General features: G+C 55.5%; 3 protein-coding genes across 3 annotated transcripts; all 3 read right to left on the bottom strand.

Annotated features, from left to right (window-relative positions):
• Positions 1 to 585: 585 nt before the first annotated feature.
• On the bottom strand, positions 586 to 6,903 carry INS49_001541 (uncharacterized protein; the record flags this gene model as incomplete). Its single annotated transcript, XM_043162367.1, has 2 exons — positions 586 to 6,347; positions 6,405 to 6,903. The coding sequence occupies 2 exons, from the start codon at positions 6,901 to 6,903 to the stop codon at positions 586 to 588; spliced, it is 6,261 nt and encodes a 2,086-aa protein (XP_043030873.1).
• A 3,316-nt stretch (positions 6,904 to 10,219) lies between these two features.
• Positions 10,220 to 10,836, bottom strand: INS49_001540 (uncharacterized protein; the record flags this gene model as incomplete). The annotated part of the gene is made up of 2 exons (XM_043162366.1): positions 10,220 to 10,314; positions 10,467 to 10,836. 2 exons carry the CDS (start codon positions 10,834 to 10,836, stop codon positions 10,220 to 10,222), a joined length of 465 nt encoding a protein of 154 aa, XP_043030872.1.
• Positions 10,837 to 12,106: 1,270 nt separating this feature from the next.
• Positions 12,107 to 12,970, bottom strand: INS49_001539 (uncharacterized protein; the record flags this gene model as incomplete). Its single annotated transcript, XM_043162365.1, has 1 exon — positions 12,107 to 12,970. One exon carries the CDS (start codon positions 12,968 to 12,970, stop codon positions 12,107 to 12,109), a length of 864 nt encoding a protein of 287 aa, XP_043030871.1.
• Positions 12,971 to 17,678: the final 4,708 nt, after the last annotated feature.

Raw genomic sequence — 17,678 nt, 5'->3', positions numbered from 1 at the left:
GCACAAGTCGGACCATCATGACAAGAAGGGGCAAGCTCGGATGAAGAGATCGATTATATGCTAGATACATCTGCACTCGCAGCTCCACGAAAGAGCCCGACGGTGCTTCTCTCCCCCCATCATCATCCCCTCATCTCACCGGCCACATCCTTACTCTTTGACCATACATATGCGACCGTCACACGTAGACATGTAGGAGTAATAATAGTTTAATAGCTGGAAGCGACTGACGAAAGAAAAAAGCGTAGTGCAAATTCGTAAAACAAGAAGAACCTGTCCATTAGTCTCTCGGTTTCCAACCTTGGCTCACGGCGTGACGTGAAGGAATGGAAGAATGGATGGTAAAAGAAGCTTTGCGGAAATCTTGCTATCAGGGGGTATCATTCTAGTAGTGCAGTTCTTGGGTATGGTATTATGTTGCTGTCAGTGGCAGTGAAGGACGTTTGCAGGAAAGCCAGAAAAGTAAATAGCCACAATCCCAACCGCGTGTACGTCGTCGCCTATATCGGGCCCATCTTTTTCTCATATGACAAAGGGAATAAAAGGGAGGGTTGCCGCCTTGGCCTGTAGCCCCGATGACCAACTTCACTCATCGTCGAAGAAGCCAGCATCGTCGAAGTCGTCGGCTGCCATGGCATCATCATCATAAGCCGCCGGTCGCATCATCGGCGGTGTTTGTGGTCCGCTTGGGAAATTCTGCTGCTTTTGCGCTGGACTCCCTCCTCGAGCTGGCATTTTTTGAGCCTGTCGCTGGGGTGGTGCCTTGGGCCGGTTGGCAAGGTCCTGAGCTGTGAAGCGGCGACCGGTGTTGGAGAAAGCCGTCGGTTGACCAGATGGCGACGGCTGGCGGACACCAGAAGCCGGCGGGGTCAGAAGACCTGAGAGGAAGCTGCTCTGTGAGCCAGGGCTATCTTTCCTAGGCGTGGCGTGGTTGGCACCCGACGCGGATGATGATGATGGCGCAACGTTGGACAAGGTGCCGCCTTTACGCCAATTACCCCATGCAGCAGCCAACGGGCCGACGGCTTGAGCGACCCTAGGCGTCGCGGCATCCCGGAGACTGGCCGCGATGTTAGGCATCTTGATGGCCGATCCGCCGTTCATGGCCCTCTCGCGCTCCTGCTGTTCCATCTGTAGATTGGCCTTGAGGCGGATGGCCGCATCCCGAACGCGATCTTGATCATAGTCGTCTCGGCCGAGTGCGGTAATGATGTCTTGCAGATCTGAGTGCCTCACACCAAGGAGTTCCCTCAGCCAGACAATCTCGTCATCCCGCTTCGCAATCTTCGTATCAGATTCGGGGTCAAGCTTGGCCACAGTCTGCTCAAGCTCTTCGATCCTCAGCTCCCGCTCTTGCACTTGTTCTTGCAGAACCATGATAGATTCTCGGAGGGCCTGGGGAGAGATCTTCTCTGGCAGTTGCATAGCTGTAGCAACGGCTGCCGTCTGCGACTGCACTTGCGGCTGCGAGGTCGAAGCATGCTGCTCAGGGACGGGGACGGAGACAGGAGGAGCTGAGACAGGCGGCAAGACAACTCCAGATGCCTTGGCTGCCTGTGCTGCAGCTCGTGCGGCTTCCCTAGCAATGTCGAGCTTCTCCTCTAGATGAGTAACACGATCCTGCAGGTGCTCACACTTGGATGTCGAAATGCTGAGGCGTTCGAGGAGGTTGGACTCGGCACGCTGGGCGTCCTCGACAGTGTTGTTGAGTTGTCGTTCAAATCGGGCCTGCACATCCTCAATCTCGTCCTGGTGCTTGCGTATGACCTCGTCGATGTCGCCCTTCCTGTTTTGTTGAGCATCTTCCATGACCATGTCGTATCGCGACCTGACGGTGTCAGCATCAAGCTTGGCTTGGTCGAGCTGCGCACGCAGTCGGGAAATCTCATCCTCGAGTTCTTCGCGGACCACGTTGACTTGGTTGTTCGCATCCTCGACCTGGCCTTGCATTGATTCGCGAGTGCGTTGTATCTCCCGTGCTCCAGACTCACGGGCTTCCTGGAACTCTGCTTGATAGCGCATGGCGCTTTGCTGCAGTTTGTGGTTCTCAGTCCGCATCTCTCCCAAGAGGGCGTCCAATCTCTTAGCCTCACTGACAGCCTTCATGCCTTGACGCTCACCAGCCTCCAATCTCTCGAGTTCAGTCTCCAGACGCTCGCGGGTCTTAGACTCTGCTTGGAGCTTGGCATCGAGAACTTCTTGTCTGGCAAGCATCGTTTGCTCCTTCTTGGCCCGGCGGGCGTTCTCCTCGGTGATCTGGCGCATGGCATTCTCCATGTCTTGCTGCAAAGAGAGGAACTTGGACCTCCAGTCATCACGAAGTCGCTCATTCTCGTTCAGCTGAGTACCAAGAGTGTCAATCAACCTGTGAAGTTGCTTGTTCTCTTCCATCGCTTGGTACAACTCGTCGTTCTGGCGTTGGGACAGCTGCGCAGTCTGGTCTGCCTCGCTCCTCCATCGAGCTGATTCTTGGCGCAGATCTCGAACGTCCACTTCAGCAATACTGACACGATTCTCAAGGTCGAACTTCTCTTTCTCAGAATTTTCGGCGGCAGCTTCGAGCAAAGCCATGCGCATAGTGTTCTTGCTGTGGGTCGCATCGAGAATCTTGAGCCTCTCATCCTTCTCTTCGAGAGCCTCCCTTAGTCGTACCTCTTCTTCCGAAGAAATACGCAGAAGACGTTGCACCTCGGATAACCTGTCTTCAGCTGCTCGTCGAAGTTGGACTTCTGCCTCGTTTATGGCCTCTTGGTTGCTCAGTCTACTCTCTAGATCCAAGAATCGCTGGTCATGAGTGCTGCGGTTCATGATCTCGGCTTCGATCTTGGTCTCAGCCTTCCATAGCTGTCTCTCGAGTTCAGCTGCGCGAGATGCTTCTGCTGAAGCCTTAGCTTCTTCCAGTCGGTTACGCTGCTCCAGATCTGCATAACGAGCTTGCAGTTCGTTGAATTTCTCACTCAACTCGTCCTGGCCTTCCACAACAACTGGCTGGGGCGGGGTGGGAGGCAAGCGTGACTCGACTGCCTCCTCGACAACATTTCGAAGGTCTTCGGCCCGGAAGTCGAGGTGCAGGGACTCGCTAAATTGCTGCTTCATCTCTTCCATGGCCCTCAGGATAGAGACCATGCTCTCCGCGGATGCACCATCTTGTGCAATGCCCGGCAGGGGAGGCAATGGAGGGGCGCTGCGTTGCTGGACAGCAAATGCATCCAGAACAGCAACTCTTATCTGCTCCATTCGCTTGTCTCTGCGAGGGCTCATTGACCGTCGTGGAACGGGTTCATCATCCTCGTCATCCGCATCGCTCTCTTGGTTCTCCGCAGAGACGCTTCGTCGTTCGCGGCGACTCGACGGCGGAAGACCAGACAGCGACGCGAGAGCCTGTTGTATTCCCTCCAAAGTCCTTTCAAGAGGATCGAGCCGCGACTGCAGGGCAGCACCAACTAGCTCATTGACCTTTCCGTCGAAGAAATTGGCGCGAGAGTCGAGCTTCACTTGCTCTTCATCGCTGAACGCCCGTTCCCAATCGTCACTAGCAGCTTGGCTCTCACTGGTGTTGAGTCGAGAGATTTGGGCGCTCATCGGAGGATCTACAAACGGATTCTCCAGCATTTCGGTGGTGTGCAAAGGAGGGTGCACTCCAAGCGGCAAGTGATAATGCCTAGGGCTCGGGCTTGGCGCTTCACCGCGAAGAAAGTGCGGGTGGTTGCGCTTAGGAGACTCGCTGGTGATAGCAGTGACAGGTATATGTCGTGTTGGGCTTGGTTGGTGCCATCTTGGCGAGTCCACCATCTTCTTGACGCCCAAATCAGGATCATTCTCGTTGATGTGTTGCATGACAGCATCGATCTCTTCGAATGTTGGCTCTTCAGCTTCACCATGCTCCTCATCCTGATCCGTACGTGGGCTCGCAGACTGGGGTATTGTGTCCTGGGTGTCCTCTAGATCTTCAGCAGTAACAGGAGACGCCGAATATCGTTGCGTGTCGCTCACCAACGGGCTGTGAGGAGCCTCAACTTCAGAAACAGGTGACGGTGACTTGGCGTGCTTCGAAGCACCCAGTCCTTTAGGCGGCGAGGGGCTGGCAGCGAATCTGCTTGCAGCGAGACCCTTCTTCACAGGCGGAGACGGGGCCACAAATGTCTCAACACCGAGATCCTCTTCCTCCGCAGGGCTGATGATAGGTGAGGGCTCCCTCTCGATGGACTGCTGCGGCACGTCCTCAGCGCTTTGGTCCTCCTCCACAGGACTGACCTCAGCTTCCATATCAGATCGCCTGTCGGACCGTTCGAAGTAGCCCGGGACGGGGGTATCCTCCTTGTCATTATAATCATCGTCAGTCATGAAAGACGTGCCGGGAATGAATGGCCTCGCCGACGCTGAAAGAGATTTCTGGTGGCCGTGAGCCATAAAGCCTTCATCTCCGAAAGGCCGAGCTGTGTTGAAGGCTGACACCTCGGCTTCTGACCCGAACTCGAACGGAGTCCAGGCATTCGCATTGTGCTCCGCAGAGACTTCGGACAAGCTAGTGTTGTCCTTGGCATCCGTGGAATCAGAGAGAATGGTCGACGAAATCCCAGAGTCACGGGCTGGGCGCTCCTCTTCCGCGCCCTTGGCTTCTGTGTGGACTGTCGAGCTTGGCTCTGCAAGCAAGCGAGAGCCCTCGTCGTCATCAGCGCTTGCCCCTCTGAATCTCTTGACTCGTGTCTCGTCGATTATGCGACCATTTTCGTCCTCGGCAGGAGCTGGTTCATCCTTGTTCGACGTGCGACTAGCTGGTCGAACGATAGGAATGGCCTTGGACTTCTTTGGAGGCTTCATGATTTCCGGCATGTTCAAGTCGATGCTGCCGAATATCGAGGACGCCATTTTACCGCTCTCGCTACCAGAAAGGACCGGGGATGTCACCGAGCCAGCCACCGAGTGAGGTGTGAATGCCGGGGCATTCGGTCGGAAAGTGGGCGCACCGGCAGCAGAAAAGCTGAATTCGCTGGAACCGGGAGAAAATACTGGAGCATTGACGTTGATCTTGCGCGAAGGGCCTGCCGGAGGGCTGAACTGATTTGAGTGATCCGAGTCCGGAGGGTTCGAGGCGGAAGCTCCTTGGAAAACAGCCGGTTGGAATGTATTGCTTCCGAAGTTGAACTGCCCAGGCTGAAAGGAGCTCGTGGGGTTGAATTTGAACTCAGGCGCTGCAACGTTGAGCTTCGAAAAGGACGGCTTGCTACTGTGACTCGGCCGTCGTGAGATTGACTGGACATCCTGCCACGGATTGCTCATGGTGGAAAAGTTTCTCTCGTGGGACGTGTCTCCAAAGCTGGGTAGGACGGGTGTGCCAAGGTTGCTTGGATTCGTGTCAACGTCGTCGCGGTCAGCTTTGTCGTCGTCTTGTATAGGCTTCAAGCTGTTGAAGCCACCTTTGCCAGAACCGGCTCTCATATCATCTTCTCCGAAGTACTTCTGAGACAGCGAATGGCCTCTACTATGAGGTCGAGGATGATGGAGGACGAGATCCTTATCGACCGCACCCTCAAAGCGCGGTGCTTGTGGCGCGAACTGCACCGGCGATTCATGGCTTGATTGAGCAGCTGCGTGGATCTTCTCGTCCTCGTTGTGCGGACTGTAATCCTCGTCGTGTTCAAGCTGTGAGCGGAACTGTTCCTCCAAGTGATACTCCGCTTCATCGATTTCCTTCTGGAGGCTGTCGCTGGCATTGTGACGAATTTGTGGTGCTGGCTCAGGTGTCCTTGATGCACTCTTCGCCTCTTCTTCCTCGTCCGCCTCACGTAGTTCTTGTAAACGAGGTGAGGCCCGAGCAGACTGCATGAAGTGCTGGTGGGGTAGTTGAGGGAATTGAAGCGACTGGTGCCTTTGGTGCAGCATCGGTGGCTGAAACCCACCAGGCGAGAAGGGTGAGGTTGACAAGGAGGGCGACACACGGTGCATTCCTTGCTGCTGGAACATCACATCCCTAGGTGAAGGCTGCTGCTGAGGCGGCATGAACCCGAATGGGGACTGGTTTGCCGGGATCGAGACGGATTGCCGGGACTGGTGGGGGTTGAAGTTTCCGTTGAAGGAGACAGGAGAAGCAACTGCATTGATACCGCCCGCAGTATTCTGTGCGGAGAACGGGAACTGCTGCATCCCCTGAGCACTTGATGCCGAAGGTGTGGGAACCGGCGGCGAGAAGGGCAGAGGGGGATACTGAGTAATCGTTGCACGTCTGTTGAGGCCAATCGGATTGGGAGAGATGGATGGAGGCGGCGGCGGCGGGTCTTCATCACCGAGTGATACGCCGAGGGCCCTGAGCTTGGCCTCGGTCAATTCATTCATGTATTTCTTCCAAGCTGTTTAGCTGTTAGCAGAGAATCCCGAGGCTTGGGCAGACAATATCAATTTCTCACCTTCAAGATCCGGCAGTGTGACTTTATATTTACGATCGGTCCGCTCCCTCTTGATGTCCTCGACATCTGGCCACTCGTCCCTGCTCCTAGAGTGGTGCTCTACGGGGAGAGCCGAGTACTCTTGCGGGACGTTCAGGTCGAATCCACGAATGTCGTATCCGAGCTCTTCCCACTCCCTAAACATGTTCGCAACTTCATGCTGTCTGAGAGGAATAGGAGCCTTGCCCCGCTGGCCTCGCTCTGCATCTCGAGGAAGCAAAACCATTATGTTTTTGCCCCTCCATGGCACCTTTTTCTTCAACCGAGGCGTCGATCCGGGCGCCTTTTTGACTTGTGGTGGTCTCGTTGGGGTGACCGGGGCCTTCGTCTCTGCCTTGCCCACATCCGCTGGTCCTGCTGTACCATTCGGCGTCGATGGGCGCTGCTCGGCGATGTTCGTCGCTGGCGGAGTGTCGGCGTCACCTTTCGGTAGCACCACCTCTGGGACAGGATTCGACATGTTTGCGGTGTCCGTTCTTGATGGCCGACTAACGCTACTCTGCTTAAGGGTCTCGGTGCTTGATCGTGCCCTTGGATGTTGCCTGGAGGACAATCGAGACGACGTGGAGCGTCCGCTGGGGTTGGCTCGAGGCGTGGCCGAGCTCCTGCCTTCCAACCACGCTGCCTCGTCGCCGGAGGGTGAGCCGCTCAATGAAGAGTGCTCACTGTCTGTGCCGTCACTAAGCCAGTGACGGGGTTCAACGTTCTCGTGAGCAGCCGTGTGTTGACGTATCCAGTCTTCTGTCAGGCCACGCGCAGGACCAGGCCGCCTGGCTCGATTAACCAGGATGGCGGCAAGAGAAGAGGACTGCTGCTCTGTCGGCGAGACCACCAAGGGTGGAGCCGGGCGCAAGAATGGGGTGTCGAGCTCGAGGCGATGGATCGGCGAACCTTCTGATGGCTCGCTGCCAGGACTCTCTCGGTGAAGGTTGGCTTCTTCGGACCTTGGATACGGGCTCCCCCAACTTGCAGTCACGTACTGACTGTCTTCACGCGGGTCTTGGCGCGACGGCGGGGTCCTCAGCAACTCCAGGGCTCTCTGCGGCAGTCGCGGAGCTTGCAAATTAGGAACGAATGGAGATGAAGCCTCGCCGTCAGCGGTAGACGCGGTCGAGAGGGCCGGGGACCTCGGAGGGGATTGGCTGGATGCCCCAGGCTGCCGCAGACCGTCCTGTGCAGCAGCACGAGGAGGAAGTGGTGGAGACGGATCTTGCGAAGACGTCTTTGCGTGGACCTTCACAACAGCGACACAGTGAGCGTCAGATTTGGTTCAACACATGATGGGGCTGGCCATGAGCAGCGAGCACAGAGCAGGTGCACCTGGCGGCGGCGTGGGGCCCTTTTTTTTTTAGGCTGGGCAAGGCTTACCACTGGAGATCAGCGCAGACGAGGACCGTGTCGTCTGCAGCTGTATCTCAATACCTATCGCGTCGTCGGCGATGCCCAAAAGTCTTTGTTTGCCCGAAGCGAAGAGGTCCCCCCTTTTCAGTAGACACAAGGGCGGCGAGTGGAGATTTTGAGAAGGGTGGCCTGGGGGGTGACTGGATCGCGTCGCGTAACCGGAAGCTGGGGACGACTGGGGGCAGGGGAGAGGTGGAGCAGGGAGCTTGGACGTTTTCTCCAGCAGCGGGAGTCCAGCCAAAGCAAGGCGTGCCAGGGTCGGGTTGGGCGTTGCGCTGCAGCTGGGTCCACTCAAATTTTGAGAAATCAGGGCCAATCAGGAGGGGACCCCAATTAGAAAGAACCAAAGAAATGAAGAAGACGATGGTCTGTTCAAAGGAGTGACAGAGAGTTGGGACAAGAGAACATGTCGAGGGTCATCGAATCGCCGGTTTGTGCCTTGGCTGGGTCGTGTCTTGTTTGCGATCCTGCAGTTGCATGAATGAGAACTGCCCGTGCCTCGAAAGCCAAAAGTCAAGAGCTGGGAATCTGGTCGGGTCGGGTTCAGGTCAGAGGTTCAGGTACGGATCCGAACAGATCGAGGTCGAGGACGAGGTCGATGTCGGGTCCAGGTCTGGCCGAGTCGAAACGAGCACCTCGAATGAAAAAATGGCAATGACAGCGCACAAACCAACAAAACAAACGACGCGCGAACCAAGCAGTGGCCTGTCCGTCCTGGGTGGTGGGTGGAGTGCGTGACGAGAGGCTCCAGAGGGTCGGAAGCTGGGAGGAGGGATTATGATTATGACCATGTGAACGCGGCGTGGAGAAGAAGGAAGTAAAAAGGGCGAAATGATGGCAGAGACCAATGTGGAGATCGCGGTCTGCGTTCGCCTTGCCTGCTTGCTGCACCAATCAATCCCTTGGCTGGTCTGTCGTACCGGTTTGCTGTGTGGCTGTCCGTTCCTGTCTGTGCCTGTTCCTGTTCCTGCGGCCCAGCGTAAGCGTGTCCAAAAATGACAGGCGCAGGGAGGCCAGGCACCTTTGCATTGGCTCGGCAATTTCATCCAAATGACAGTTGCTCAGATAGTATGTACCTGATCAGACAGGCCAAACTTGACTTTGTGTCTTGTACCTCTCCAACAGGCCACATGCGGGACAGGGCGAGGCTTGGAAGCTCTCACAGTAGGTTCCGGGTCAGCAGCTTCACAAGTACATGCAAGGTCCATTGGACTGCATTGTGCTCTTTGCATCTGTAGATTGCGAGACCCATCATCCTGTGGAGAGAACTCTATCCAGTTATCCACAGTAGACGCATGGGAATACTGGAGATCCATAACGAAACCCTCAACGTGGTGCATACAGCACATACAGCGCATCTAGCCTGACCACGCGGGCCTAAGCCATGGGCTCGACGTGGATGGCACGCTAACAATTCTTCAGCAGAGACGCGTCGAACCTCCGGGTCTATTGACCATAGAAGGGGCGCTAACTTTGGTCTTCCCGGTATTACCGACCGGTCTTGGGCTGGTTGCTGTTTTATCATTGGCGAGGAAGAAAACGGCGAGGACGAAAGGGCATTGTGCCTCAATTATTCGCCGTGTACGGTTAGAAATACATCATGGCGACCGCAACAGTACGAAGGAACTTAATCTTTTGCATCTCGAATGTAATAGGGAGTTCACATTTCGCAAGCGAGAGTGAGACCTCGGCACCGGAAAGGGAGTTGGTCATGCCCTTTGTACGTGCATCAACCCATATATTGCTGTGGCTTCTTTCAGAGCACTGAACCTCGAATTCATGTCCGAGAGGCGATGTATGAGATGGACCCGTCCATGATATCCGGTATTCTGAAATGGTTTCAATAGAGCAACTATCCCTGGACAGGTGGCTACACATCCACGATCCAGTGAACGGCTGCCACCCGTTTTCGTGCTTCACCTCACGAGGAAGCTCAAGCTTAGCACTTCCAAACCCAAGCAGACGACAATGGTAGCTCGTGCTCCAGATTTATGTCCTGACGACAGCATTCATCTTCAATTATGCACGCTCATAGCCACTATTTGCTTCAAGTCTTCCTTAAAGCCGTATGCAACGGCTTATCCTATCTTGGATACGGGCGGCAGATTGGGACACCGTGCTCACAGCGAGTCTCAGGTCGATCCCGAAGAAACAACATATACAGACAGAAACATTATCAACCCGGGAGCATTTAAGCCGTCTCCTTGCTCATTAAGCCGTCCAAAGGCCGTGCAAACCCCGTAACGCCAGTCCCATATTCGTAGCCATGTCACAGGGAGAACGAAGGCCGGTCCTTCTGCAGGAAGCATCACGTCCAACTCCAAGACTCGTCACTGACCCACGCATCCTGCCATCGCTTTTTCACCCAGAATCCCTCAGTTCTCACAGAAGAAGTCAAACTCGGCATTTGAGCTCGTCAGAGTCAGGAAAGCGGTCTGCGTGGCCGTGTTGATAGCATCCTTGCACTGATCTGTTCGCGCGCGCACATACACTGTCAGCTTTCTCGCACACACACCTTCTCTAACTTCCTCCCTCTGGAGCCGTCGCAGCCGTGATCACCACCACCACACCGCTCAGGAAAGCAGAACAACAGGAAGGGAGGAGGAACACAAAAAGACTCACTGTTCTGGCTGTCACAGTCCGACACCTCGAACCCGGCGTTGCTCCCGTTGTTGGCCTCCTGCGAGCACTTGTTCTTCTGGTTGTCGCAGCTCCGCTGCGCCGCCGAGTTGAAGTCGGTGAACGTGTCGCCGTCCACCTCGAACGGCCGCTCCGAGTTGCCGCTGTTGGTCACCGCGTCCGCCTTGATCCCGCCCAGCGCCCCCGTGAACGCCTGCAGGTTCTGGCCCGTCGCCCCCTGCTGCCGCGGGAACAGCACCGACCCGCCGCTCAGCATCTCGCCCATGCCCAGTTCCGGCCCCGCGGAGGCCCGCGCGCCGCCGCCGACCAGGGCCGCGGCCAGCAGGAGGGCTGTTGATGTCGGGAGCTGCATCGTGCTTGTGTGTGTACGGGTGGGTGTGTATTTGGGTGTACGTAGTGCGGACCTGTGGGTTCGCGGTTGTAGTTTTGGGCGTAGATGGCTTTGTCCGTTGGGTCAGGCCACGGTCGGTATTCAACCTGTGCAAGTTCTTTCGCTCGTTCTTTTGCTCGTTCTTTCGTTCGCAGGATCGGGTCGTGTTCTCGAGTTTCGACTTGGTCCTCCAGAAGTCGAGCTGTCCGCCTGGGTTTCGTTCTCGCGAGTCTCTCGATTCAATGGACCCGTTCAATCGTTCGGCACTCCAATTAGGCACTAACAAAAAGGTAAAATGAATGTCGATGAGAAAGCCCAGCTCAATAGTGTGTAGAAAAGATCAGATTACGGGTTCGCGCAAGACGAATGCGTTGGTGGTTGAAGTCATGGTCCGAGGCCATCTCGGGCCTGCACATGAAACGCCCGCCCATCCTGGGTCGCGCAGCCGAACCTGAAACGCTACTGAGACGAACGCACACATGGCGATAGATGATGGGCAAACTTGCACTTTCCCCACCTAGAAACCGCACACAAGTACATGTATTGTTGAGAGATTTCGCGGGGTATGCTTAAATGAAGGCGGACGGAGACGGCAATGCAAGCCAGAGACCCCTGCCTTTCAAAGCTTTGTAGACTACATACCGTTCATGCAAGACCACTTTAAGATAACCTACCTGAGGGACGACCGAACGTGACCTGCTTTGGAATGAAATACTACGTGCTAACCTTCCAAGTCCCAGTTGAATAATTGTGTAGATTCCGGGTCGCCTAGCACATACAGCATATATGGGACGAACTCTTTTTTGTCATTTCCGTCTACATGACCTCCTCTGCCCGAGTACCTCGCGCGTGGGGGACATGTCAGTGTCACAAGATGGTCACTTGAGAGCCATGAACATAAACAAAATCAAAAGGGTATCTGTATTAATCTTCCCTCGTATCAAGTTTGTGCACAGTGGCGTGGTCGAAAACAATGAATCGTCCCCATAGAATGTATTGACAGGCTCCGATTTGCCTTCAAGTCATGTTCATTAAAAAAAGAAATCCTTGCTAGTCTATGTCCAGAGATAAGTGTCTCTGTCTCCTTTTGGACCTTTGTCGATCTGCGAATGAACGCTATGCTTGACTCCGAATTGTCGAATAAAAAACGCCGGACCTCGTCTGACGAGGTAAATCAAAATGCCTCAAAGGTTGCGCAGCTGCCGCAAAGCCCATTCCGTCGTAACAACTTCAGGTCTAGGGAAGACACACCCTAGAAGTTGGAAGACGCGTTGACATTACTTGGGGCGTGGTAGCTCTCCAGCGTGCTTTGGAACGGAGACCGTGCACCGCCAGCCTGGATCGATCCAGCGTTGAGTCCGCCGACTTCGCTCTTGCCCTCGGCTCCGTTGTTATAGCTCATCAGGCCGTCGTTCTCCTCGTTGGCCTTCTTGCGACCCCAGATCCTCCAGGCGAAGAGACCTCCAACAGCAAGCACGATGGCACCTCCAACGCCAACGACGACGCCGATGATGGTTTTCCTTGTCTGGTCGGACATGCCAGAGCTACTGCCGCTGTTGTTGGCTTCGCTTAGGCCGGGAGTTGGGGTGGAGACCGAGACGGATGTTGAGCTGCTAACCGACCCATCTGTAGCGGTGACGACGACGACGGCAGTAGAGGTGACTGGCTCCGCGGTTGTGGTGGCTGAGCTGGATCCTCCTCCGGACGTTGTCTCGGAAGAAGCTGTGGGTGAAGCGCTGCCGCCTGCAGAAGTCGAGGTAGGTGTGTCGTCGGTGGATGTGGTGGTCGGCGTAGGAGCGTTCTCGGATGTCGAAGTGGTCGCTGCGTCCTGGGATGTCGAGGTAGACGTTGTCTCCTTGGAAGTAGTGCTTGTGGTCTCGGCTGCTGTGGTGGCTGTTGTGGGCGTGGAGTCTTCGGTAGTGGTGGTCGCCGCCGCACCGCCGCTGCCGGTCACAGCGTCGGCGGCATTGTTGAGTGCGTCTCCTACGAGTCCTTGCCTACGGGCCAGCTCGACGCCGTTTCGGCCGAGGATGGCAGCATCGATGATGAAGCCCTGGGTGACAGTGTTGGCGGACAGGGCTGCCACCAGCAACTTGAGAATGTGCGCGGAGTGCATCTTTGGTCTTGTCGGTTGCTGTCGTCGGTTGTCGGAAGGCTCGGTCGCGACGGATGCGACAGCAGGGGTTGGGTTGACTGACGATGACGAAACCGTCTGTTTGTGATTGACGACTCGTCAATCGACGTTTATCGGCGGTCGAAGCACCTCAGAATGAACGAGGCGAGGGGCCTAATTAAAAGGGGGTTCTTGGAGGGGAAAGTCTGCTGAGTCAAACTCTGCGCTGCCGGCAGGTAGTAGTGCCGGTATCGATGTCGAAGGGTGGTACTTGCGTAAAGTGGTTGTTGGGATGAACAACCGGCTTGTGATTGTGATTGTTTGGATAGCGAGTGGTGAATGTATTGCTGAACGATGGACGAAATGAGAGAGCGAGAGAAGCGAGTGACTCTGGCTTGGGATGGGTTGTGTGGGTGTGATGGTTTTATTGAGATTGATGGTGGGTGGGTTGGAAGAAAGGCGCTGTGGAGTGGGCAGGGGCCAAGGGAGAAGACAGGGGTGGGCGGATGGGCTGGGACGGGATCTCTCTTTCTCCCAGGCTGTCAGGCCACCCCGATGCAGCGCAGTTGCGGGTGCCGGTGCAGATGACCATCAGACAGCGCTGAACCTAGGCCGCCGTTTGGAGGACCCTTTGGAATGGGCAAAAGGCGCTAAGTAAAACGGGGGGGCCACCACCACCTCGGTACCCCCTCTACGCATGTCACCTTGCTGGCTGTGGGATGGCCTCCTTTTCATGAACTTTTTCTTCTTATCTCATCTGCTCGCTACTGTAGCTGAGTTTGAGTCTCCTATTCTGTTGGCCACAGAACTGTGTGGTACAGTACGTGAATGAGGGATTATTGCAACAGTACTGCCGCGTGGAGGGAGAACCGTTGAGGTACCTGTGCAGAGCGGGCCAGAAGATCCAAGGATCAGGCTGTACCGTAGGCTTACTGTGCCGGCTCTGACTGGCTTGAAATGGGGCTCCCGCCTCTGCCCCTAAGACACGCCGGTGTTTACTACTAACAGGTGAGACCGGAAAAGCAACGGTCTAGACTCTCACTCTCACGAGACAACATGTTGCAAATACAGTACGGTATATACTGCCCAGGTGCTGAGATATGTGACTTGCGCGACGGCAAATCTGTGATGCGCTCGTTGTTCGACGGCCCCTTGGAATGAGGTACTACCCAACAGCCCGATCCACTACATTTGAGCACATTGCACTGTACAGACATACGGTACTACCGGACGTCACGGCAGGACAGTCACTGCCAGATCTGGATTGAGCTCCGTCCGGCCCACGCCCACTTCCGTTTTTCCTTTTCGTCTTGGCGTGCAAGGCTGGCAGGCTGGCAGACCACCGACCTCGTATTTTGGTTTTTGGCATGCGACCAGCGACCCAGAGGCCACCCAACCAACCACTTCCTACCGTTGCTACATGTACACCAGCACACACATGCCCAACCAAAACCACGGTCCGTCTTGCGGCTTGCCGTAGTCGAGAAAACTTAGATGGTGTCATGTTCTGTACGCGGCTTGACCGCTTGGGACTCCCTGAACTCCTGAACTCCCTCCAGCCATTCGTGCTCATGCGATGTCGTCCGTCCTGCCTGCTCCGCGCTCACGAATGCGACGTTACCACCATCGATCGATGACGGCCCTTCCACGTAGGCCTGTGGTTGTCGTCTGATTGGCGGCCGCGGTCGAAGTCAGGAGTCTGTCTGACATTTTGGACAGACCATCAAATGCCCACCCACACCTGGCGTGAGTACTTGTAGCCATGCAGGAATGGCCGGCCGCATCGCACTCCTGATGTCGGGCTGGGCCTGGCTACATTGTTCTGCCTGCGAACCGCCACCCGCGTACGTGCACCACTTGCCTAGCCCTATGCCATTGGCGCACCTGTCATCATGCTGTGGCCCAGGGGCATGAGAGCCCCCAACCGACGCATGAAAATGACCCCATCGTCCCTGGACAAGTCAGTGTCACACCTGCTATGGATTCTACATGGTGCTCGTCGATGACGATCTTCGCCAATGCCTCTTTATGACCCTCTTGCCGGCATGGGCCCGTTTCATCTGACATTTAGCCGTCACCTGCCACCAAGAAAACCCTCGCCGCTTGGGAAACAACGGAGGCGCTGAGCTAGTCGAAAGCAGGGCCTTCGAGAAGCTCGTTGTCGCTACTACTGCATCCCATCTACCGAGATGATCGACCATCCCGCGTCTGCTATTCATAGGAGGTTGCATGCACAGGTGCATTCTTGAAGCACTGCACAAAACCGGCTTACAAGCCACCAGCCACCAGCCTGCCAGCTGTCATGCGAAGACTCGGCCACTACCCATGGCAATGCAGCTGCCAGACTACCAGCAATCCAGGTTCCTAGGACAGGGAGCCCCAGCAGCCCTACGCAGCCATCGCAGTGTAATCCGCCGTCCTCGGGCCTCAACTCCTATCTGAGCCCTGGGGTGACGATCAAAAGGGCCTCGAGATCCCAGACTTGGTCCTGTTCTCGTCATACCGTTCAGTCCCAACCCTGATCGGCATCGTCACAGCCTCGCATTTCCTGTCCCCCCGTCTACCCGCCCGCTAAACGCCGGGATCCCCCTTTCTCTGCTCATTTTGCACTGCCCGCCTGTCCCGAGGCTGTATCCACAGCGAATCCAGGGTCCATTCGATGCGCCGACCGAGCTGACCAACACCAGCGCGTCTGCCCGTCAGGCCCGTCCAACGCAGCCGAGAGATTTGCACACCAAAGCCTAACAATCTCCACGGGGTTTGAAGCCTCACGCACCGCAGAGCGACCGAGCCAGCGCGGTAGCGTACTGTTGAGCGCAGACAATCGCCTGTGTTCCACTGCGTCGGTAAAACGCGAGCCGCGAGGCCTGTGGGCAATGTCCGGCCCCTTGCTAGTCTAGTCTCGGGACAAAATAGTATTCCATCTCGCCGGGCTCAGTCATCGAGACCCTCTTCGCAACCCCATTATTTTCGTCATCAATTGGCCGGGAGAAGCGCGTGGTCTGCAACTGAGCTTTGAAATTCAATATTGAACGCTCCACCTGATTCGCCCTCTCTCAAAAACCTACTGTGCTGCACTCCCGAGTGAATGCGCTGTCGGTGGCGATTATGTCATACCAAGCAACTCAGAATGCATGGGTCGCTGCAATCAATCTTGGTCGGAACCCTGCCCACGCCAGGAGAATTGAATGTCACCCGACCCCGTTGATCTCCTTCGCCTAGCCGCCAGCCGGCTTGACGGACGTCAAAACACGAAGCATGCCCGGCATCCCCACGTGATTCGAAACACGTTGTTTCCACAGGCTCGAATGTGGGACCGCGTGGCCGATATTTTTAGCATCTTGAATCATCCATCCAGTCTGGCAGTCCGTCTGGTTTCTTAACTCTCACAAATTCGATGTCGCCAGTTTGAATCCCTAACCGCCGTTTCCGCCAGGTCAAGCTGTGCACAGCGTCACGTCCCACAGAGTCACACGGCAGCTCAACGTCTAATCATGGCTACTGAGTCTTGAACTAGGCTCCGCCCGAAGGGTTTAGCAACGGTCAGGTCTTAAGGATCTATTGGCGGGAGGCCTTCCCGGGCGATGTGACTAGGTCGAAGCTTATCTAGCACGTTATTCGTAGCGCGATGGAACCCCTGCCTACTCTTGCCTGTACCACCCATCTCGATAGCCGACTAGTGGGACAAGCAGCATCATAACTTGGCATGTACATTCCAAGTATGTTGTCATCGGGAGAGTTCCTCATGAGGCAGATGTATCCTGAGACGAATCGACCTACGTTCAGCGTCTACGTGCTGGCTTTGACGCCCTTCCTGCTACGCTCCAAAGCCTTTCGAGACACGAACACGGCCGACCACCATCCCTGAGCTATGTTCCTAGTAAAGTAGCCCCATTCCCCCTGACGTTTCGCAACAAAAGAAAAAAGTGAGGTGGTGTTGAATTATTAATATGCTTGCTCCGAAGGACCGAGGCAAGGTGTCGCGACGGAAATCGCTGCGCCGGATCATGGCCGCGGCCCGGATGGCGGGCCGTGGGGTCGAATCGGCCTGACAGGACGACTCGTGTTCATTCCTTGGGTTGCCTATGTAGGTGAGCCGGTTGTTTCATGCGTTCGAAGCGAAGCGGCCGAGACCTTTCTGGAAGGGCGCTGGGGAGAACGAGGTGGCTTGATGTAAACAGCGAGAGAGTGCGGACGCGCTAGATGTCAGGAAACCATTCAATGGTAACTCCTAAGACTATCATGGCTGGTTCTATATCTCACATATCCTCGTTCTCGCCCACTTATACCCAACACCTACACGCCCAAGTCGAATGAGGCATACAAATTGGGTTTATAAGTTGAGCATATGGGTGTTGGGTATAGGTGCTGGATATGGGTTTTGGGTGCGTGAACTCTTATGTGGTTTAGAGGTGGCGATTTACTGGTGTACCCTTTGTTTTTGCAGGTGCGAATCTCTGTATTCTACTGTATTATTTCTCACACTTGTCTAAACAGCAGAGATAAGTTACTAACATCGATATTGCAGGGAAATGTGATTAGAACTGATGAACGCCTGAGAAGAATCTTCGAAGTTTCCCTCCGGAGCCCTAATTGTCACCCGTCCTCACGCTTGCATACACTCGTGCTCCATGCACTGTCTTCATCGTGTGTAATTCCTCGACTCAGTCCTCTGAGAGTGCTCGATAGAATAATGATCACTAGTGGGGAA

The sequence above is a fragment of the Diaporthe citri genome (genome assembly GCF_014595645.1).
Source record: "Diaporthe citri strain NFHF-8-4 chromosome Unknown scaffold_1, whole genome shotgun sequence".
Classification (NCBI taxonomy): domain Eukaryota; kingdom Fungi; phylum Ascomycota; class Sordariomycetes; order Diaporthales; family Diaporthaceae; genus Diaporthe; species Diaporthe citri.
The sequence above is the reverse complement of the archived record's forward strand: the minus strand, read 5'-3'. Positions and strand labels throughout refer to the sequence as shown.